Genomic DNA, 23,989 nt, shown 5'->3' with positions numbered 1-23,989 from the left:
AGACAGGTGGAAAGAGAATGGTGTAAATATGTAAGTCAGAATGAGAGAGAGCAAATACATTTATTCTGTAGCTATTACAAGATACAACAATCAAATGCAGATGTTTAGCATGTATCATTTTGTGCTGGACATTACCTGGAAGCGAGAATCTTCAGAACAAGTTCTTACTTTTCTGTGGGGACAAAAAAGCACATGTTAGGTGAAGTAATTTTACTGTGCAGAGGAATCATCATTATAAAAGTGAAACTGGCAACAGGCAAAACTGTATCAAAACAGGTATTGGTAAATAGTGAAGAGTCACTTCCAAGGTACTGTATTCCAATGATATTTTATCAGAAAGAAACCAACCAGCTACAAACATAATGTACTCCTAGAAACTGCTGTAGGTTTGGCTGTTTCTTCCTTTCTTTTAAAATCCGTAGCTATAATAATAAAATCTTCTTTTCCAGAAATGACACCCAGATAAAGCGTAGGAGGTGTGAGACAGAGCTGGTTTTAAGCACATAAATACACCTGTGTAATACTGAATTATTCATCATGTTATGACACATTCTGTGTCTCTGCTATTCATAATGGTTTCTACAAGCCTGACAGGAGTCCTGATCAGCCACTCCATCATCCACACCTTGAGCAGACTCTTTTAATACCTTGTATTCCCTCTCTCTGTCCCTCATTGGTATTGCTGGTATGTGGGTGCCAATTTGTTAGACATGTTCTTTGGTTTGAACTGGTTTGCACCTTTAAGCAACTCAGCTGTATTCAGGAGTTTTATATCCAGTTCAGATGTGGGACACATATGTACGAGACATTTGCCTGAACCTGCTTTAAGCAATTAACACAATTAACTACATGTAATTTCAACTAGTTGCTTGGAGAGCCAAAAGTGTCTGCCAATTGTTTGTTAACATGTTAGCATTACCTTGCTAAGCTAATAATAATAATAGCACAGGACTATGATTTTTCATCCCTTAGTGATCAAAAATATCTGTATATACCTGCAACAGAATATATATCCATACAGGTGAAGGTGACAGAAATGAAATTTACTGTTTATACTGTTTTGTATATGAACAGATTACTGGGAATGAGCTTTAAGTGTGATTTAACAGACTTTGAAAAGGCGTGACTGTGGGTGCCAGGAGGGCAGCTTTCAGCATCACCATGACTGAGGACCCGATGCATGTACAACAGCTGTAAGTACATACTTTCATTCATCATTTACATATACTTGTCTGTATTTCTAGCTATGTTTTACCTTCTTCTTTGCCTGTAATAACTCCTGATAGGCACTGGAACGGATGAAACGGCTGTAAGAATCACTCTTCATCAACTTGTAGATGTGTTCCTGTTGGAAAGACAAATAATATGAAAATAATGTATGAAAGCATCAAACACAAGTAACAGATTGTAGTGAACAGAAATTATGAAATGCAATATTCTGTTGACCGCGAAAACAAAGCTGTGATTCATAAACTATCAGGAGTGAAGATGTTGCTGTTGCATCAGTAGCACTATGCAGTGCTGAGATAACAAGCAATGTTCCAGTCAAAGCTGAACAGCGTGAAACTGTATACAGACTACTCAAGAAATAAGCTATGGATGTGATTTAATGTATTTGTATCATTTGCTCTTGAATAATCACATACCTGTGCATCCTCAAATGCGTAGCGTCCCGGATCTTTGACATTCTGGGTGGTTTTGTCGTAGCTCTTGGAGTCCACGTTGATGGCACTGGGCGCTCCGGGGGCCAGAAACTCCTGCCAGATCTCCTGAACCCGAGTTGGAACTTCTCTGATGGGACGTTTCTTTAGTTCCTGGACCGCTAGCCAGAACCTACAGACCAAAGTTAATGGTAAGTATGTTGCCTCTTAATATAGTAGCTCTGGACAACAAATTAAAAGTTTGCTTGGCTAAGAAGAAACTATATAGAACAGATCCACACTTGTGCTGTTTTTGAATATTGATTGTTGTTAGGTTACAGAGTCAACAGTCATTTGTTTTTTATTGTCAGAATTCAAACTAATGACATTTTTATGTCTATCAACTTTTAAGTTAGCTCAGTTCTGGATGTGCTTGACACAATACATTGGGTTTAAAAATAATAAAGACCATAATTCCTCTGACCACATTATAAGCTGTGGGCAGGAACAATACAGGCGTGTACCATCAGAGGGAGTAGAGGAGCCATTCTGCTCAGTGGTTACTTTATTCATATTTAGCTGTTTGCATGCACGTTTAATACTCTGCAGTATTCCTGTTACCATGAATAAACCGATTAACATAATATTCCTGCCCACCTATGTTATTCTAGCCACAGCTGCAATTGTGCATATTTTTAAAAGGCTGCATCCACCAGCTATTACTGCTTCCATTTAAAAATATTACTGTAGGTTACCTTTTATACATGGAAAGAAGCACTAACCCTAGTAATAAGATTGATAGTTGTTAGCTTCCTTGCTGTCGTTGACGTGAAAACGTATCCACAATTATGGGAGCATTTGTACTGTTAGTAAAGTGAGATATTATTGGTCTTGTCTGTCATCATCAGACAATCATAGAAAAGTGATGTTTATTTAGTCCAATCTAACCCTATGGTCATGTACAGTGGGAGTCCTGCAGTGCATACACTGTTTCTATGAGTGTTTCATATAGTGTGTGTGGTTGGGGGCACAGCAAAGTATGAATCAAAACCTCCACAGTCTCTCTCATGTGTTCATGTGTGTGCGCTTGTGTTAATCATGTTGTGGCAAAAAATATCTGTTCACACAGTCACATTGTGAGGACCCATGTGGGAACAAAAAGCTGTTCTCATTAAATTTAACTATTTATTTTAGGCTTAAGACTTGGTTTGTGGTTGAGGTTATAATTTGCAAAGGTTAAGGAAACTGTAAGTACTTACTGCTACAGTTTATTTACAGTTTACAGGCACAGTCCATAATCCAATCTGATATAATCCAGAATAATAATTAAGTACATTTACTCAATTACTGCACTTAAGTACATTTTTGAGGTAGGTTTCCACAGTCATTCCATTTTATGTCACATATTAAACATATGATCATTGTATAAAATATAATGAAATGCTATTAATTAAACTACCTAAGACGTGTCCATAAGGTAGTTAAAACAACATTATATATGGTCACAGTTAGGGTAAGTCTCCAGGAAATGAATGCAAGCCAGTGTAATGTCCCGTCCGTGTATTTCATTACATAGCCTACCTGAGATTCTCTGAGCTGAACTCAGACTCCAGGAATTTGAGGAACTGCTCTCTACCCACAGGATCTTTGAGAACCTCATCGATGCCAAAAGCCCACCGCTTTACCCTCTGCTGGCCTGGCTCCTTACTGGAGGAAGAAACACAAAAATGCAACACATCTTTCACAAATGAGGTATGTGTGCAAAAACATTCTATAAACTGTAAGCATATATCAAGTGATCTTTACATCTATATGAATACATGTAGACAGACATACAGTACTGTGCAGACGTTTTAGGCACTCTAGATGTTTTTACTCTGGACAATGAGTCCAATCACACAGTTAGCATTATAAAGAACTATCCTAAGAGACAAGAAGAACAAGGTCTGAATCCACAGAGGAACTGAGGCAACTTCTCCAAGATGCTGGAAAATACTACAGAGGAAGAAGTACAGAGGAAGAGGGGGGCATCATAAGAAATACTGATCAGATTTAGGTTTTTTCTGTTTACTGCAATTCACATGAGGTTAATCGATGAATTAAAAAATAATCATGGGATTATTTTTGACAGCATCCTCATTTTAACATTTGTGCCTAAAACTGCCTAAAACATTTGCACTGTACTATATATTATACCCACCTAGCTTCAAGCTCCCAGAGTGTGGTGTCATCTGAGATCCAGGGGTTGGATGGATCTGGAGGCGTGAGGAAAGGGTCGTATTCAACGTACTGCTCTGTGTAGCCCAGCAAACTGATTTTGAGGAAACAACAGAGAGCATATGAATGACATCAATCTCACAGGTAGAAATTTGACATATGTTATAACCTAGTTATCACATCTGGTGAAATTATGATCCATACTTTTCTGAGAGTGAGTATGATTTAGTTACTTGTGAGCTTTAATAGACAGGAGAAGTGAAATCCCCTTGAGAACAAATACTTCAAAGTGACATTAAAGGTAGAGTCTGACAAGAGAGACCCTGGCATTTGGGCATAAGGGTAGAGAACTGTTTGCTGAATGCACCTTTCTTTCAGTGAAGGAAATGACAAACCAACACTTTGAAAACTGTCTGGGCCGAATCACTCCTCAAGGTCACTGAGGCTTTTAATTCCACGCCATGTTGGGCCGTTTAATGGCTCAATAAACAGATCGATGGCTAAACTGAATAAAGACACAAAGAACATTGCTCACCTCTCTGCCACTTTGGACATTTTCAGTCGATGCCTGTCTAATTGCAATTGCCAAAAGGTAATCTGAAACCACAGCAGGGAATAATTAGCATATATCAGTCTCCAAGAATTTACAAGCAACTGCTGGTATGTTCACATACCAACTGCAAGATAATTTTGTCATTTGACTTTATGTGTGCACTTGAAATTCTGTGCTACATTGTGGTGTGTGTGTACATTTTCATGTTATTGATGCTGTTAATGATGCTAACTGAATACTGAAAATGGGGTTACTATTAAGTTACAGATGTAAAATAAAAACCACAACTACAATTTTAGTGCTAGCACTGTCTTCAAATTGTCAAAGATCCCATCTTTAATAGTAGAGCGCCACCTGGAGGTCTTACCTGTTCTTGCAGTTCTTCTTCTGTAGGCTGCTTGGCCTCTGGGGCAGGGGTGTGGGTTGGGCTGTGGGTACGGATGTCATTCTGCAGCCCATACACAGACTGAGACAACAAAAAAAAAAACATAATAAAATAGGATAATCAATAGTAGCAGCCTCACAGCTGCTGACAAGCACAACAAGGAACAATAAGAGTGTTTGTTCATGTCTGTGTTTCAGGCTTATCAACCCCGACCTTAAAAGGTGTATCAGTGGGAAGATGTAATGTACCTTTCTGGTTTTGTGGGGATTTTTCATTCTGGAGGACTTCTTTATGTCGACTTCTGTTGTATTCACACATCCAGGCTGTGGGAAGAGTGAGGAAAAAAATCTCAAAATCAGTTTAAATCAAATTTTTACGACTTGGGCTATTTATGCTTTGCCGTCTAGGATGACGCCACAAACAGTGATGGTGCGTTTCTAGCGCCATTATATGAGTTTCGGTAAATCAAATCCAACGTGCTTAGCTGGGGTGTGAAGTGATTCTGAGAAGTCTCTGGGACAATGTGTCAGATGCTGGTTAATTAAACATGGAATGTGCCAATTCTAGCAAAACAAGTAAACCAGCGGGAAATCAGAGTCTTAGTGTGCAAATTCTGGCTGATTGAACAAGTGGTCTAATCTAGGTCTCTTCCAGAAGAACAGCGCTAAGTAGCTTGACAGCGTCACTGTGAAATTTGAATTAATATTGATTATGTTGCTCCAAGGACGCATAAATTGAACTTGTTATTTTCCAATTAAGCATGGTGCAGTGGCTTTCGGAGAAATACAGCAGAGGAGACCCTTTAACCCTCAGGGGGAAACTAAATGCTAATGCTAAGCTGTACGTGTGTACAAACAAGGTAAAGAGCAGCAGTGAAGTTGATGTGTTGTGGCAGTTATTGATGTGGCGATGCATGTGTGATGCATGGCAGAGCACTACACAACAGAGTGTTCATATGTCACAGGAATTTTGTATAGCTCATATATAAATTGTGTAATCTATGAAGGGCTTGTAACTGCATAACATTATCAAAACATTTTTTCTTTGTCACGCAGCTCGACGCATCCCTACCACCTGTGAAATGTGTGGAATAGATTAAAATAATCTAGAGAGTGTAAATGATTTACCATATCTATGTAATTATTCTTTTGACTCGGTGCATGTGCGTGGGTGTAGCACAGTGTGGTCAGTGTGAAATTATGTTTTCAATATTTTTCACTTCTGCAGGAACAATTAAGATGATGTTGATTATGTTAGCTATCATATTGGCTACAGAAAAGGTGACTGTGACAACAACATCAGTAATTTCACTCACCACTGGTCTGTGCACGTCCCAGAATGCTCTTTCCTGACTGTCGAGAATTTTCCTCTCAATTTTGTCTCTTTTCTTGTCCACTCTGAGAAAGAAAACATGAGTTCAGAACTGTTTTGACAGAGCATGTTTAGCTTATTCCACCACATGTTTAATGTGCTGCTCATCTGTGAAGTTGTGTTGCTGGAAATTGCTGAAAAAATGTAGAGAACCACTAAGTTTAATCATGACGTAATGAGGGTGTAAGAGGACTCACTCATAATGGCTCAATGCGTGTGTGGTTCTTATAGAAACCTACTTCGCTTGTGCTTCTGCTTGCATAAAAATGAACTCCCATTTCCTGGCGAAAGCTCTCTGTAGCCTTGCTAAGCTCTCCTGCAAGTAAAACAAAGAACAAACAGGAAAAGAAAGGCTTTTGAGGGATCTGGGCTGATTATGTTTACTGCACATGCTGTGAACAGTGCACGGCTGGATCCTATCTTTAATGATCCCCTGCTCACATAGCAAAAAAACTAACCTGGTGATTCATTTGATAGCTTTGGTGAAAGAAAAGTTACGAATGATGCAGGAACACAGAGAAGAACAAATGTCAGTATAAACAAAAAGGCAAGAGATAAATCCTGAGCGCCGTGCCAACACAAGAATAGAAAAGATATGTGAAGAGGGGAGTGCTGACACTAAAAGACCTCTTTCACTTACCGCTTCATAGTCTGCAAGCTCCAGACGTGCTTTATTTTGCATTGTTCTTTTGCAGAGGTAAACAGCTGAGAGAGAGAGAGAGAGAGAGAGAGATTGGTAATAGAGGGAGAACGGGATCTCAGCTTGGTTTTAACGGCCTTAAGTGGCCCTGCGTTTACTCATTTAATCCTCTCAACTGCACATTTAAACTGGCCTGCAAATCACAAAGGTCACTGATTCTGCATAGTGTGTGAGTGTCTGTTGCTTGTGTATGTGTGTGTGTGTGTGTGTGTGTGTGTGTGTGTGTGCCTGCCTGCCTGACTTTTGATGTCTTCCTGTACTACCATCATCCCTTCATCCCTTTGTTAACTGACCATTATGTGGAAGCTTCATTATGCCATTAGACTGTTTTCATTAAGGGGCATCATTCACGTGAATTGTTTGCTACATCTGAGACATTCTAACTTCCCCCAACACCCACAAGATTATTCCCACAGCGAGCATTAGCCCCTTTTTCTCTCCTACAAGTCAAACAACAAATGAAAGACCATGCAAGGCTGCAGCTATCCACCTGAACCACTTTTGGTATTATGAAATGTTTATCTCCACAGTGCTCCACTGTAAACAATGAAAAGCTCTTCCCTGTATCACCATTAAAACGTTCAGCCAAATGTGCACAACAGGTGCACGCGTATAAAACACGTTCCTGGTTTCCTTCACTGCAATCAGCCTGCATCAGTCAGAGAGTACGAGTGAGGCAATTGACTGAGGTTGGAGTACATGGAAAATGAAAATATATAAAATATGAATAAGATAGAAAGCACACAGAGTTATTGCATGCCCAGTGCTCTATAATTGATTCTACTGTAACTGTGGGCCAAGCATTTGAATAGAACTAAATGTGATTTTATGCTTCTATCAACCATCCAGACACTGCAATTGCATCATTTGTATTTTATCCTTTGAACTTTTGGTAACATCAGCAGTGATAAGAAATATATCTCATTCACTACACCGACAGTCTGCATCATTAGGCTCTTCAGTACGTACTGCACAATGCACAGTGAAGAAATCAGACTATAGCAGAACAGCTCTCTCACCATAGTCTGTGTTTTCTGGTTCCCAGCAGTTTGATGGCCAAAAGTATGGAGTCTGAAGAAGGAAAACAGGTCATTAAGAAACAAAACGAAAAGAAGCCTCACTTTGACAGCGTGCAACTAACCACATGGCGTTTTGAAACAAAGTGTGCACTGTCATGCGAGGTGGTCATGCAGTCACAGTGCTGCATCTGTCACAATAAAAGATTTTGTTGTATAATGGGGTCTGCATAACATCTAAAGCACATAAGCTCCTTCCAGTGAGCGCTGAGAGCAGACACCAATGTGAATCTTGGCCCTTCTTGTTCAGCATTGAATGGAATGGCTGCGAATAATAACCGATTGCATGTAAAGAGGAAAAATTAAGCCTGCTACCAACGCAGCCACAGCCTTAGGCATTGATTTACTTTGGTTAGTTCTGCGCAGCACACTTGGGGGGAAAAAAATCACTACAACTGTCAATCCCACTATTGACAGTAAGTGCAATTTTTTTTCAAGAACCTGTAAGACTGGAGTGCAACAACCCCATATCACTGTTTTGACTCCAGCATATCACACAGAGGCACTTTAACAGATTTCACAGCTTTGTCTTTGGCCAGTCACTCCATTTATAGATTCCAAAATTCTCCTGACCGCAGGTATCAGAGCTGGAAATTTGTCATATGTAAAACGATTTTTGTACTTTATTTTCAACAACATATTTTATATAGAAATGACACTGCAGTATATTTCAAACGTACTACATGTGTTTTTTTTTTCCCTCTATGACAAAAACATAAATCAAATAAGAACTTATCAGTCTTAGAAATCTCCTGCAATCCTGTCAGCTTGTCACATGACACTTAACCTTAAGAAACCCTGGATTAAAATGTTCTGTTCATACGTAAGTGAGCATTTTGTGAACAGCTTTAATATGGCTGAAACTGAGTAATAAGGCATAACACATGCTTTAACATGTGTAAAACATGCCCTTAGTCAAAAAAAATTACAATTTAGTGTTTTAGTTGATTTGGTCAAATGAGTAATTGACCCCGGCACTACAAATAAGATCTTTCTTCTTAGGCCTTTTTGAAATATGACCATAGACATGTAGCAACAAATAGAGATATGACAAGATACTTTAATGCAAAGAACCTGAACATTTGTATCATTATCCTTACCTGAAACCTATAGAAAGTGCCATCATCTTTGAGAGTGAGGACGTGATCTGAGATGGGGAAGAAGTAACCATGTGCAGCCATCAGAGTTCCTAAGTGAAGAGCCTCCACTGAGAAAAAAACACAGGCAAAGAAAAGCTGTTCACAACTTGGCGTACTGCTGTTATTTCTGTCAGTTTTCACAGTAATATTATACTCCAGCACATGCAACTTTACTTTCATGCCTATAAAACAGTCACATGTATTGTCTTGTCGTGAGAGTGTGTTAACATATTATATCTCTTTTATGTAACCTGTACAAAAACTGTGCAAGGTTAAAAAAAATGCTAACGTTTTTTGCGGGGGTTATGTGTCGGACTATTTCTTGGCCATGACTCGTAACTTGGTTACAACTGGTTTCCTTCCAATTGCTCAGAGCCAAAAAAGTCTGACATAACCTCCCGTATGATGGCAACTTGTTGTTTTTCACTTTGTTTTTTAAAGATATATGTGTTCGTTCGTGAGCTTTCCAGGTGCTGGTGGGTGGATTTTGTTACCATCTGACAGAGCCAATCTAACCGTGTCCCCCTGTTTCCAGTCTTTATGCTAAGCCAGGCCTTATATTTAACAGACAGATATGAGAAAGCTACCAATCTTCTAAACTTACTCTCTGCCAGAAAACGAATAAGCTAATTTTCCAGAATGTCAAACTTTTGCTTTAAGGATCAGGGGGATAAGCATTTCCTTAGTTTAAATTCTAATATATTCTCTTTATAAACACTCTTTATTCACTTTATAGTGAGGCATTAAAAGATCTTTGGGATCTCACTTTTTCATTAAAGGAAGATGCTGTGATTGCTCTGCAATCAATAGTTCCTTGTCACAGATCCCTGGGGCAGCATGTTGTGTTTTTGTCCCACCAGCTAATCCCAGAGTGTAAATTCATCCTGACAAAATGGCCACAACAAATACCAAGACCTGAATTAGAAGCTGCTGCTTTAATAGACTCTCACATTTGCTTTGACAGAAGGATGGCCAGGTCCCTGCTCCAACCAAACAACACAGCAGGAGGTCTCGCTGATTAGCTCGACTTCAGCCGGATAGGCAGAACTCATCAGTCAAATCACCTGGTGTTGTGCTTGGTTAGAGTGAAAACCCGCTTCCCTCTGGCGCACCACAGCACATGGCTGACTGTCCCTGATTTAGAACCATCAGATAATGAAAACATGTAATCATCATCAACTGCCACCACTTATTCCCTGCTGTTCTCAACCTGTAACCCCCTCATAATGTTGACGTCTATTATTCATGCGTGATATAATGTCTTGACAGCTCTCCGTTAATATTGCCACTTTCTTGGTCAACATGAATACTATATCAGACAGTTTATCTACAAGCTGTTTCATACAGCAGTGTCTATTTCTGCCATTTTATTTGATTATTTATTGAATGTTTTGTGGAAAGCCCAGGAGACACCAATACACTAATAAGCTAATGGCTACAGAGGTTGAAATGCTTGACATGCTCTAAATTGACAGAGTTATGAATGCTATAACATGAACTTACTGTATGCATGCATAAAATATGCACATCTGTGCTCTCTCTTCCTCTCTAACACACACGCATACACACATTAGATGTATGTGTGTGAGAGAGATAAATATAGATTGGCTTTTCCTTTACCACTGAGGTGACTGTCACAGCTTTAAGAGGTCAGGGTGCTTATGTGTATGTGTGTGTGTGTGTGTGTGTGTGTATGTGAGTGTATGTGTGTGTGTGTGAGAGAGAGAGAGAGAGAGTGTGTGTGCGTGCATATGTGAGACTGGACTCCATTTATTAATAAATTATGACTCATAAGTTATTTAAGCCTGTTTACTTATAAACACACCTCCTCCATCTTATCCACTGTACTATTTCTTACAGCAAAATTGCTATATATATATATATATATATATATATATATATATATATAAATTCACTGTATATTATATTTTGCTGTATTATTAAGATGGGGGGAGAAAGAGTAATTTATGTTGCGGAGCTACAGGGAATGGACTTAGCTTGTGTCATTTTCTGGATTGTAATCTCAGACAAGATGAATGTCAGATTGAAATTAAAGTTGGCAAAGTATGAAAAATGACATCTGGGATGGCGCAATTAGAGCTCGCTGTCTCCTATTCTTCAACAACAGGGCTGATCTGTTCTCGTTTTGTGTTTGAATGTCTTTGTCACCTGCAATGGTTTGCTCAGCTTACGTTAAAGTGAAGCTGAGGGTTTTTTCTGATGGCATTTTTAAGGGATAGATGTTGGATGTCATCCCCACATTGTATTTTGCTTTTTTCCAAGTTTGGGAAATCATCCAACACAAATTTAGTATCCAAGTACAAAGATTTAATTTCTTTAAGTGTATAGAAAGTATACAGCCTGATGGGCACAAAATAATGGATGAAAATGAAAAAGGAGGAGAGTTTTTGACCAAGATTGACCAAGATTGTCTAAGATTGTCTTAAGTCTATAAGGATCAATTCCTGGTAGCAAGGGACTTTGAGGCTTTCATTTAACATATTGCAGGCTTTTCTACAAGCTTTATAGCTGACTAAACCTTGGACTGGAATTAGTCAAGCTGTCGAGAAAGGCCGGCCTCAGAGTCCAGAGGGAAAACACCCTTTGATTTCATCATATTACCAGCTCTGTGCCAAAAACCCAGCAGTTTGGAGTCCGGCCAAGTGGAGTGTGGGAGTATTCTTCCAGCTGAGCTTTCTAAAGACATGGGAAAAGATTCAGTATTTGTAATTATATTTTGATAATTTTTGTTGGCACTACACAGTGTGCACTGTTTATAGATGTTTAGGTGATTGTTTTCATTGATGGTGGAAAGTAACTAAGTACATTAGCTCAAGTACTGTACTTAAATGTAGTTTTTAGGTACTAGCTTCACCTGTGTGTGACATCATGCTGTAAATGTTATGCACTTCTTATGGGAGATTGTACCTGCTCAACCTAAGTTACATAGCGCAAAACCAGGTGTTTGCGGTGTGGAGTGGGAATGAAAGAGGCGCCATTCTCACCATTACAAGTCAGTGTACCATCAAAATGATTTTGCAGTTATTATCTGGAGGTAAAATAGTTGAATAATGTTGCTTTAAGAAAGTTACAAGCTTTTATACATGTATTCCATGGTGCACAGAGATCTCAGGAGAATGAAAAAGATAAGTAAGGGGCTCCACAGCAGGAGTGACTCTCAGGCCTAATGATCAGGATGCTTGAAGGAGGCTGGACGAGAAGCCTAGGACCATTATGCAGAACAGTATGCACCCACTCCATGCTGTTCTGATGAGCCATATGTCCTCTCTCAGAGATCATTTTACTGTTCCCTGATGTTCCACGGAGCAGATTGGGTGCTCTTTCATATGCAGTTCTCACCCTTAATAACACACTGATATACACTCACTGACTGATGTTGATTTTTAGCTGATGCCCTGTTGTGGTGTGGTTAATGTGACTGTTGTATATATCTAGTGTTGTTTAGTCCCTCACAGGGATCTAAATTATTAAATACAAAACTTTTTGATATCATGAGAGATCCATCTCTCCATGTCTATCATTTTTACTCTCTCTCACAGGGGTACACACACACACACACAGAGGCAAAGACTCCAGCTCTTTGCCAACAACATGTCGGTCAAACAAAACATTATCCTGAGAGGGTGAGATTTTATCACCCTCAGAAATTGCATGGTGTTGTGGGAATGCTTTAGAGTCTGTGAAAAGGGACAGTATTATGTTCTTATCTTATGTGCTGTTCAGCTCAATCTTTTCACTTTTTCTCATATGAGACTGTCCTCCCTGTGCAAGTAGCTTATTATGATCCATATTTATGTTTTTTTTATTGGGGTGACCTCGAGCGGCCGCAGCAATTATGACGGGAGCAAAGCTTGAAGAAACTGTAAACAGATGTAGCGTAAACCCTGATGGTTTAACCGAGTGTTGTTATTGTTACCATGACAACCCAGTACATCTTCCACTGGTGAGCTCCAATGATGATGTTCATTTATGTTGGAGGACTTGTTGACACACACACGTGCAAGCACAGATGTTCACACATGCATACTCATTTTTCCGCCTCCCCATCTCACAAGCTCATATACCCTGCTAACTACTACATGTGGCTGATAATGACCTGAATACTGTTAGCATTTTGCAGTATAAGAATACAGTGATGTTATTTTATGTTGCACTTTTAATTGCACAAAGGAGAATTTGCTTTTGAATTTGGCAATGAAAAGCACCATAAACAATGGTAAAAATTTTATTTTGAATTATGCTATTACAGAATTTTATCTATTGCATTGTTATATAAGTATGTTTTGAGCTTTCCTAGTGTCATAGCATTTATTTCAGTAATAAATGGTCATATTGATAGCCCTGGAGGGATTTACTGTCAGGCAGGTTATAGGTCAAAAGAGCTGCAGACCATTGACGCTGGAACTGATTGGGTTTTTACAACCCTCTTGGCTAAAAGAAATGATAATACAGCAAAGCTAATTCATACTGTAAATGACTCTGTGAGAGAATCAGTCCTTAATCCATTAACCCATTTGAACCTTAGACTGTTTGGTCTGTTTCCACTCTCTTCATTTACAGGCTTAGGGCATAGTTGCTGCATGTTAACAGTCTAAAGCAAAAACAGATTCATTTTCATGGATTTTGTCACTTCTGCACCACAGACTCTCATGCTGAATTAGCTGCTAGCAGTTCCTGTTTACGCTGTAACACGGATGTACCAATAATAATTAACTGGATTACTTTTTGATGATTTTGAGACAAAATCTAAAGTTAAAAAGAGCAAATGGTTCAAAGTGTTAAAAACCCTATACACATGCGTGTTGAGATTACTGATGTATAACTGAAATCTTTAAATGTATAACTGAAGCATTATCTGCAGCAGTTATATCCACACCTGACAGTTCATCTTAAGGTTATAGATCATGTCAACCCGTGGCTCCTCATTCACATTTATCTTCTCAGTGTTTCTAATCCCTGTGTGAGCTGTCTGGACTGGGCTGCACAGTAGTGCATGCTAATGAATCTGGTCTGAGCCACCTTAAATGTGGTAAGCAGTTAATTCCAGTGGTTCTCATGCCTGCCAGTCCAATTGGCTCTAGAAGAATGATGAATGATGATGATGTGTTATGGTTTGAGTTGTTATGAAAGTATTATGGTTAAGAGTTACAAGTGCAAAGTCTTGTGCTAAAATGTCCCAAAGGTTTTTAGAAAACTTTTGAGAAGAACTTTGGAGGCAGGAATTTGCTTTGGCTAATCAAATGCTGTACTGAATGGAAATAGGATTGGGGACTACAGAGATTGTCAAATAGGATGATAATGAGTTCATCTGGAGTGCGTTGGTATATTATCTGTGGCACTCATTTGGCAAAAAAAACTCTAAATCCCCAGTCAACTTTGATATAAGCTCGCCTGCTTTTATATCATAAACATGCTGCTATCGTGCTCTGAGCCAAATTAATTGCATTTCACTTTGCTGTGTTTGTCAGCCCCGCCAGGAGTTGCTCTGTGCTAAAGTCACTTAGTTTTGCACAACACTCTGTTCACCACCGCAGGGCAACTGACAGCATGTTTTGTATCTCTTTGGAAAAAAAAAAAAAAAAGCGGGGGGGGGTGGTACACACAGATAAAAACAAAATATTCTTAAAGGACAAAAAACATCTGCTTGTTAACAGGTTTTCAGACCCTTTGCTCTTATAAAATTGCAGTTTTAACCATTTAATTGAGGTGCTTTTAAGGATAAGCAATTTCAATATTGCAGGTGACACAAAATGTAACAGTATAAATGTAAATGTGCTTGAGGGAATGACATATGCGTTACTGACAGACCTCAGTAACAGTGCAAACAAAAAAAGAGCATTTTTGGTCCAGTTTAACACATTAAGCACACACATACACAAGCACAACTGGCAAACAGAGAAAAAGATAGGAAGATCCTTGCATACAAATGACACAACACACAAAGGAATTGTGAGTTGATGAGTCAGCTAAGTGAACAATTGCTTATGTCACAACTATGAACAGGCTGTACAACACTGAGGCACACACTAGAGTAGACAAACACTGAACGAATGCACACCCACACACATAAACACTCCAATATCCAAGTAAACACACACCTACAACACCCAGAAAAGATCGGCTTTCACATTGTTAACCATACTTCTTGATCACCATCTTTGATGCAAAGCAGGCAACCGGTTTAAGTTCATATTCATATCATATCCATATCCATATCCATATTCATCACAGTTCAACTTCCCCACTTTTGAATTATTTTATGTGCAGTGAGGGGATCAGCTAATGATCTGGCAACTCCCTCAAGACAGTCTACTTATACTTTATCCCACTGGAATTGTAAAAAAAAAAAAAAAAAAAAAAAAGAAGAAGAAGAAGAAGAAAAAAGGAAGAATAAGACCAAAAAATTGCAGTGTCTGATGTAGCTCAAGGACACAAAAAGACAGATCAAAGAAAATGCAGGACTGTGGACTTTTATATACTGTAAGCTAGCGGTACACACAGGTTCCACAAAGGCATGTAAGTGTTCCTCTTTCCTTTAGTGCAGACTAATGAAAACATTTAATTAAAAAACTTGTATGATATCTGATCAGCACTTTTCCTCTCATCTTTCCCAGAAAGCCACAAAAATATACAGTATAAACAATGATATCCTCAAATTTTCAACATTAGTATTAGTTAAGAAGCAACACCTTACACAATTCTCATAGATCAGGGTGTTTTAAAGTCAATCAAGACAATCCTCAGGCAAGTGGAGTTACAAGGAGTGCATTTTTTCTATGAGTTATGGATGGTTATTTGCGATGGACATCAGAGATAATGATGACACTGAATCTGAAAAGATGTGTATCATATCTGTGTGTTCAGATTTGACTGAGTTATGACTGAGTTTTAATGCAAATTGTGGCAGTCGTGCGCTAAGTGTACCTAAAGTACCTTAGCTGCCTCCATGGGCTGTGTGTGACATCCACTGCTGCAGCTCCAACAGCTGACCCTTTTATTAACGGGGTCAAATCAGTGGCAAAACCACAATAACTAACTTGAACTTTAAAAACCTCTCATCAGTATTGATCAGCTCTTTTACCTTGATCTTCAATGTCCAGATTCTTGATCATCCACTGTACAATATCAGAACCTGAAATGAGAGAAAGAACATAAATGTGAATAATTGATATCTCTAATATATTCACAGTGTGCTAAAACACATTTTTCCATATACATGCAAATGAAAGGGAAAACAATGACACTCTTAACTCTACCCACCTCCCCTCATTATCACAGCATACCAATTCCTCTCACCTTGCACTATGTGGGTGGGTAATGGGCCATCCATTACCAAATATTCTTTTCTGACATCCTCTCCAAGCCAGCTCTCTTTGGCTGTAGTCCATTAATATAAATGACCAGAGAGGTACAATGGCATAATGAAGCATCCATTGTGTACAGTAACAACACAATTTGTCTGACTCAGTCACAGCACAGACATTGCAGTTGCAATTGTTTCATTTAATAAGTCTATGCATCACCTCAGACACTTCCAGCTGCCACAAAGGAATATTAAGATGTAAACAGGTCAGAATAGGAGGAGAGGAGAGGAGAGGAGAGGAGAGGAGAGGAGAGGAGAAATGTAAAACCAAACAAAAGACAACACAAAAACCACCTGTATCAATTTCTTTAAAAAGATGATACAGTCATCAAAAGCTTTGAGTAAAGGCCTAGAGATGACTAGCATATCATCTTTTCCATTTTCCTAGAATGGACATCAAACTTTTTTTTAATCAAACTTTTCCATCTGCGAATGCAACTGAATCATTTTCACATCTCAGAGAAACATAACAGCATCCTCTGCCCTCCTGGGCATTTTCACACCCCACTACAACATGTGACTTTGGCACTTTGTCTAAATATATATTTTCCAACCTATTATTACTGTCTGTCATGCTGACAGGTGAAGGTGTGTTGAGGAGACGAGGGCCACAGAAGGCAGAAAAAAGGTGTGAAATGCAGACATGAGGGAATTCATGCAGTGAGACAGTCAGTCCCTGTGGCTGTCTCTCTGTCCATCAAGCTACCTTTCTGTCCGTCTGTGTTGTGTCTCTCCATTTCTCTATCGCTGCACCCCCTTGCTTTTCGGGTGCCCCCCGTGGCCAGATGAGATTTTCCATGGATTAACATCATTAATACAACCCCATTTTCACACTATCAAAGTTGACCCACTTTCTAAGAGAGAGCTTAAATGAGATGTGTAAGGTAATCCTCTAACAAGGCTGTTCTCAGAATTGATTAATATCATGCCCATAGATTGGGCTGTGCATGTGTGGGTGTGCATGTATGTGTGTGTGGGTGCATGTGTACATATTAGAATGTGACAATAATAAAAACAGAGAGATAAATGATAAGCATCAACTATTAATGATCGCAGTGATGACAAATATTGGATAATTGCTGCAGTGATGGGTAACAGGATATAGCAATGGGCATCATGCACAGCTGAAAATTAACACCTGGAAATTAAGAGAATGTGAAAATCGTACAAGAAGAATCGTACAAGTAAATGTTAGTCAAATATACTCTTAAAATATGTATAAAAAGGAAAAATAGTAAAAGGAAAATAACCACATTTGCAATGTTTAAAATGAAAAACTACCCTAAGGATGGAATCTGGCTACATCAATCCCGTCAACAGTACACTGTAGTCATTTGAGAGAATTGGTGGTGTTACTGTAACAAGTGAATAAAATGGTAAGTGAAGAAATCTGAGTGGTGCAGAGGAAAAACAAGCTGCAGCAACCCGGGTTACATTGTGCTTACAGCTTAGCCAAGTGCTCCATTGAACACAATTGGCAGTGTTCACAGAGGGGAAGCTACAGAGGGACTGTGTCCTTGTTATAGCCTTAGAGACTGCCAGGAGTGGTGTTTGGGAGGTGGGGGGCAGGATGAAGTCTGAGCATTACACAGTCCTGATCCACTTGAAAACATTGCACATTGACAGTACTTTTGCTAAAAAATGAAGCTGTCTTGATAGAGGCTGTGCACATTTTGACGAAAAATACTGCAACGCTTATGGTTATGATGTCATTTTTAGACATGCAGTATAGAACTGCAGTATGTACTGTACAGTATAGGGTAGGTGCAAAGCAGCGCTCCAAATACAAGCCATCTGTTGCAATTCTGTAATTTTCCTGAAGATGTAAACAGTTTTGCTGTTTGCTAGCTGCTCTGATTTTACAATATCTGACAAAAAAGATGGAATAGAAACAGATCTGAGCTGATGTTGTTTGGCCAGGTGTAAAATCATTACTCAATATAGCCTGCCACTGTTTTTAAAGAAAGACAAACACACAAACGCTATGGCATCAAAAAGGAAACAAAAAAGAGCTGTGCATCAGCTGCTCTTTATATGCCCACAGCATTTGTCACTGTTTCTCCAACATCACTAAAGCTAAAGTTAGCGATTTAAATTTATCTGTCTGTGTTCATAAGCTGGCGCTCACCGCAGACCTTTTTATAATCTGTGCCCCATCGTAGCCACCCATGTCAAAACGCCCCAGACATGTTACTGATTGTGACAAGCCAAGTGTGGTCCTTTGTTAGCACTGATGGGGACCAGTGGTGGCTCTGGCATCGTTGGTGCCCTGAGGCAAAAAATCATGCAAAAAGGAGATTTGTGCACAATTGGCAGGAAGGCAGGAGAATTACACAAAGGGTTTGGATTATTCATTTATCAGTGGACTTTAAAAATATTTAAAGTCCACTGATAATATTTATTGGGATTTTGATACCATATTGATCTGTAGCTGTAGAATACTGTGTGCATATATATATATATATATATATATGCTTTTAATTTAATACTGTAACACTGTAAATTTAAAACTGTAGATTATATTACAGCATACAGTGCATTGTTTATAAAATAACAGTGATGATGGCCTCTCTCCTTTTAGCTGTTGAGTGTAGTGTTTAACTGAACTCATCTCTTATGGAGTATCACTCCAGCATGGATTCTTATCTATTAGGTTGCACAGCTCGAAAATCCAATATGATCCTCTTGACATTCTGGCACTGCCGGTGTGAAATGCAAAATGGACAACTCTCTAAATACTTTCAGTGTTTTGTTTGGCATGAACAGAGTACTAGTTGGGTACTTAGTGGGTGGGAGCCAGGTGGAGGAAGAGAAGAGAAGAGAAGAGAAGAGAAGAGAAGAGAAGAGAAGAGAAGAGAAGAGAAGAGAAGCGATTTACGAGCCTTACCTGAAAAAACACTGGGGATCTTGGTTAGAAAACTTTTCACTGTTCGGATGGGGATGCCATTTTTCTCATCCTGCATGCGTGCTATTACTTCCTCCATCTGGACAACACAGGGACAGTGGGAGAGAGATTGAGAGAAAGAGAGAGAGTGAGCACTTTTCATGAACTTGCCTTAGTAAGTGGAGGTTGAGTGTGTGTGCAAGGCAGAAAGAGGTAAACAGATACAAACAGGTTCCTGTGTGGTTGAGCCATGTCTCCAGGGGAGAGTGAGGTGAGGAAGTAGGTGACTAATAATCACTGCTGTCAGATTTTCTGCCTCTCCTTTGACAAATCTCTCTGATTTGTGTCATTTGTCCCATAAATCTATGGGTAAGTTGTACTTATTGAGTTCTGCAACATTTATTGAATTTTGGAAGTCCAGCAATGAAGTTTCTAGTTATTATCCATCACAATATATTTGTGCCCCAAAACAGCCACACATCCAAACTTTGCAGAGCAAAGAAGAAAAATGTATAGTGTCACTCAAAAGACATTTCAGACTCAAATGTTTTGTGTCCAGTATTGACTGAGTTACAAATTTCAACCAAAAGCTGCACTGAAAAAAATGACATACACAGGGGAATAGACACAGACAGGCACACATGCAAACACATGAACATTTGTTTGTGTGTTTGTAACTGGGACAGAAATGTACTGGGAGCTGTCTCAAGGGTCTGGCAGGGCAACACAAGGCAGCCACGTTTCCAAGAACACACAGAAGGGAGCAAAGTGGTCGGTAGAGCATGGCCCCAATACAGTACGTCAGACAGATTGGATGCCAGGAGACCTTCCCAAACTCCTCCCTCAGTGTAACGATGTGTATAAAAATATACACATGGAAAACATAGATTGATGGCCTGGCAACGCAGTGAGATGTACTACACAAACAGGCACACATTAACAAACACCAATATGTTGTGGTGATTCTGTCAGTGTCTGTCCATTTCAACAGAGAAATAACACAGTAAGCTGATGATAGCATTAACACAAAAAGGCTATTCTGAAAAAAAGTTAGTCATGGCATGAGGTCTCAGGCTTAATTAATCTAATGTAATCTTGTCATTACACCCATGGGACTGTATGTGAAATTTCAAAATTTCTGATTTGGCTTCCTTTCAGATTGTGGCAGGCAGTGATGCATGCTGCTGACCCTGTAAATGTTCATTGATCAAATGTTAAATTCTTAAAATCAGTTCTAAACAGAGGCAATAATTGGTGAAAATGAGCTTTTTGACTGAATCTTAAGGACAGTAGGAGAGTAGACACTTTTTCAACGTATTGTATTTGTTAATTTCATTCTTTAACTAGAAAACCCTGCTCTATAAAAAGAATCAAAAAGCATGCCTTTAAAAACAGGTGACATACTTGACGATAGTTATCAAGCTGCCATAATTTATTTGGAATGTTCAGATGGAAATAAAAGAATTGCATCTGTTCATTCAGATTCGGTGCAGAAAATTTTATGACATCTAAGACAGGGCTGCCATTTTCACTGAACATTTACACATAGACTCAACATTGAAACGTGTAGACAACAAGTGAAAACAATAGGGAACCCAAGATAGATCCCTGGGGAACACCACCACATGACTGGGGGTTGAGGAGGAAATGACCAATCCAGAGCTGAATCCCTAACTATGTTGTGTAATGTTGTGCCTAGTGTTTAAAATTGTCTTTTTTGTTTTAAAGTGTTTCCCTTTTATCTTATTACTCCTAAGATATAACCAACCATAACATAGTGTGTGGTGTCTGGAAGTTGTGACTGTGCACTAAACTGAAGTATTATGTTGTTCTTACACAGGTCTGTCTTCATTGATCAACTCTCCCACCCCCCACGCCGTCAATTTTGTCTCCTCTCCATCTCCACACACACGACTTATCAGTGGAGCTCATCTGGGAAAGGCAACACAATTTGGATGCAGCTGACTCCATTTCATACAAACGAAGGCTTTGTGTGGGTGACAATGAATTTCTGTGGCCATATTGGTGAGAAAGGAACAGTTCTGATTATGAAAAAAGCTTGTTTTGATATGTAAATCTGTGACTTCTTGGGTTTGGCAGTTCATGAGCTGGTACTGCTGCATATGTTATAATGAAAGCTTGTAGCTAGTCAAATACCCTGGAGCTAAAAATCATCCCAGTTAGTGATTGGAGCCTAATTGACAATGATGGAGCACAGGCAAATACTGTAACTAAAGAGCTGCTGGAGGAGAGTTTAAGAGCCAGAAAGACTGAGAGACAAAAAATGGTTGCAAAAATTCACATTTTCAGATTATGTCAGTCTGTGCTGTAAAATGTAAGAAGGCACTGAATTAATGGGAGGTGAGGCAGGTTGAAGGAAAGGGGGTGCATCTCAATCACACTTAGAATATTTGATCACAGTATAATGGAAGCTGTTGAACTCCAGAAAATGTTGACATCTGACAGTTAGGTATCAAACAGCTGAACAGGTGATCCTCAACCAACACATGGTAAATTTAGAGGAGAGGGTGGTATTCTAACTCAACCATGCTAAAATCAAAAACATTCCAGTATTAATATAATATCATTATATAATTCAGGCTTGCAAACTGAAGCACAGACAAACAAATGTGGCCTCCTTTTATGTGGCATGCGCATTATTCCTTTTGTTGTTTTTAAGCATATCTCTCTAAATTAATCCTAATTGTGTTCAGCTCATCCCTGTTGAGTAAGTGTGCCATATAACGCCAACCTTCTCTCAGTCTCACTGTCTTTCTCTGAGAGTTAGCTGGCACTGTGAGACACAGAGCAAACAAGGACAACAGCAACAGTGATCAATACTTCACACACACACACACACACACACACATACTCCTATCTCTGCAAACCCTCACCGCCTACACATGGTAAAATGCCACCAGCGTGAATATTCAGGATCTAAAGCTCTTGAAGTCGGGATGCTCTCTGGCTTCATGTTGTGAGGAAGAGAGGAAAGTCACTTCCCACAAGAGAGAGAGAGGGGGAGAGCAAGAGTCGCTCTCTTTCTCTCTTTCTCTCTTTCTCTCTTTCTCTCTTTCTCTCTTTCTCCGTCCCCCACCCATCCACCCACCCAGAGCTGTCTGACTGCATCTCTGCAGCCTCTTAACAGATAAGAGTGAGTGTTTTGGCTGCACAGTGTGAATCATTGAATAATGATGGCACAGGACTCGGCGCATATGAAGGGACTAACAAAAGCTCCGGATATAAGCGCATACTGAGCTTCAGCACCCTGCTCCAAGGACTTCAAAGACTATCACCGAGGTCACTCAGGGTGCAATCAGAGTGTTCTGAAACACCATTTGGAGCAAAAAAAAAAAAAAAAACATTTCAAACTGGGTTTGTAAATCAATAGTGGCCTCTTAGATTTCTTTTCAGCCATTGTTAAGTGCACCATAAGTCTGCTTATTTGACAGGCATCTTCTAAGAAAAGCGAGCTGCTAAAAGGGCCAGCTATTAAAAAGGTTCTATCTTGAGCACATCAGGAAGGTGGGGGGGTTTAGGAGGGAATTTCAGCAGTTTTTGAATGTCCTAAGACAGCTCATTTTGACTTTTATTGGTGACCACAGCAAGAAAAAAAAGGAGGCTGGAAAACAGGCTGTTTTGCTGCCTTGGTGATGATGGTGGAAGGTGGAAATCTTGAATAGGTGCACACTTTATTTAAGTGCAAGCAAAAGTAAATTGTTGCTACATCCATGTAAATCAGTGTTGTTGAGCATACACCATGTATAAAATGAACATCAGCATTCAGCCCAGATATTTCTGAGAACTGTTTTTGAGAGTTTTTGGTTATTTAGGGTTTAACAATGGCAATGTGTATGTAGGTTGAGTTACAATAGTCATCTTTGTGAGACAGGTGAATAGGCTACATGAAGAGGCATGGCTCAAAATTGTCATAAATGACCCACAGTCAAATAAGCAGACTTATGGTGCATACAAGCCAAAGAGCATTCATTTGTTGTGCTTCACATCCTTCAGGTTGCATGAAATAGTTCCTCTCTTGTGTTGGCCTAGATTTAAATGATGGAAATAAATCCTCAGTACTCGATGAACTCAAAATTTAATTTCAATCAGCCTTAATTAGAACATCATTACCTACATAAGCTTTAAATCCCTTAAGACAGACAAGTGTTTATTTGAGACAGAATGATCCATTAAGTTACATATTTAATAAAGAAGAAACTTGCCATGATGCCCACTAACCAAAATGTAACTCAGAAGCATGCGCTTTTTCAGTTAAGAAATCTACATTTGGTCTTTCTTAGCACATCCTATCAAATGCAGCTTGCCTTGTCATTCTGTTTGAAAATTCATATAGAGTTTATTCCAGCCTCTGTGTCTCTGTGCAGGCATAAAAAACTCACTAACTGTGCTACTGAGGAAATGAAAAGTCCTATTCTCCTTCATCTCCTCCCCATCTCGCTTCTTTCTCTCTCCCCTCCCTCTTGGTTGTGTAGACTGTGCTGTGATGGGTGAATGTCAGTGCATCGGATGTGTAGGGAGAATGGTATTACCTTGGCAGTGTTATCTGAGGGCAAGTGTGAGGAGAGCAGATACACATCACACAACACAGAGGAACAAATGCATCCACACACACAGACAAA

General features: G+C 39.3%; 1 protein-coding gene across 3 annotated transcripts in view; it reads right to left on the bottom strand.

Moving 5' to 3' along the window:
• Positions 1-23,989, bottom strand: part of rgs7a (regulator of G protein signaling 7a) — a 45,932-nt gene that overhangs the window by 873 nt on the left and 21,070 nt on the right. For all 3 annotated transcript variants that reach the window (XM_018696971.2, XM_018696969.2, XM_018696970.1), the window contains exons 3-17: positions 19,353-19,449; positions 16,184-16,234; positions 9,043-9,149; positions 7,886-7,937; positions 6,807-6,871; positions 6,406-6,482; positions 6,111-6,192; positions 5,044-5,118; positions 4,778-4,876; positions 4,393-4,454; positions 3,841-3,951; positions 3,222-3,347; positions 1,647-1,833; positions 1,256-1,345; positions 136-172 (exon numbers count right to left, since the gene is read on the bottom strand). In XM_018696971.2, coding sequence (XP_018552487.1) covers positions 152-172; positions 1,256-1,345; positions 1,647-1,833; positions 3,222-3,347; positions 3,841-3,951; positions 4,393-4,454; positions 4,778-4,876; positions 5,044-5,118; positions 6,111-6,192; positions 6,406-6,482; positions 6,807-6,871; positions 7,886-7,937; positions 9,043-9,149; positions 16,184-16,234; positions 19,353-19,449 — 1,302 coding nt within the window. In that variant the 3' untranslated portion in view covers positions 136-151. The remainder of the gene's footprint in view (positions 1-135; positions 173-1,255; positions 1,346-1,646; positions 1,834-3,221; positions 3,348-3,840; positions 3,952-4,392; positions 4,455-4,777; positions 4,877-5,043; positions 5,119-6,110; positions 6,193-6,405; positions 6,483-6,806; positions 6,872-7,885; positions 7,938-9,042; positions 9,150-16,183; positions 16,235-19,352; positions 19,450-23,989) is intronic.

This window comes from Lates calcarifer, linkage group LG16_LG22 (assembly GCF_001640805.2).
Source record: "Lates calcarifer isolate ASB-BC8 linkage group LG16_LG22, TLL_Latcal_v3, whole genome shotgun sequence".
NCBI lineage: Eukaryota > Metazoa > Chordata > Actinopteri > Centropomidae > Lates > Lates calcarifer.
The sequence above is the reverse complement of the archived record's forward strand: the minus strand, read 5'-3'. Positions and strand labels throughout refer to the sequence as shown.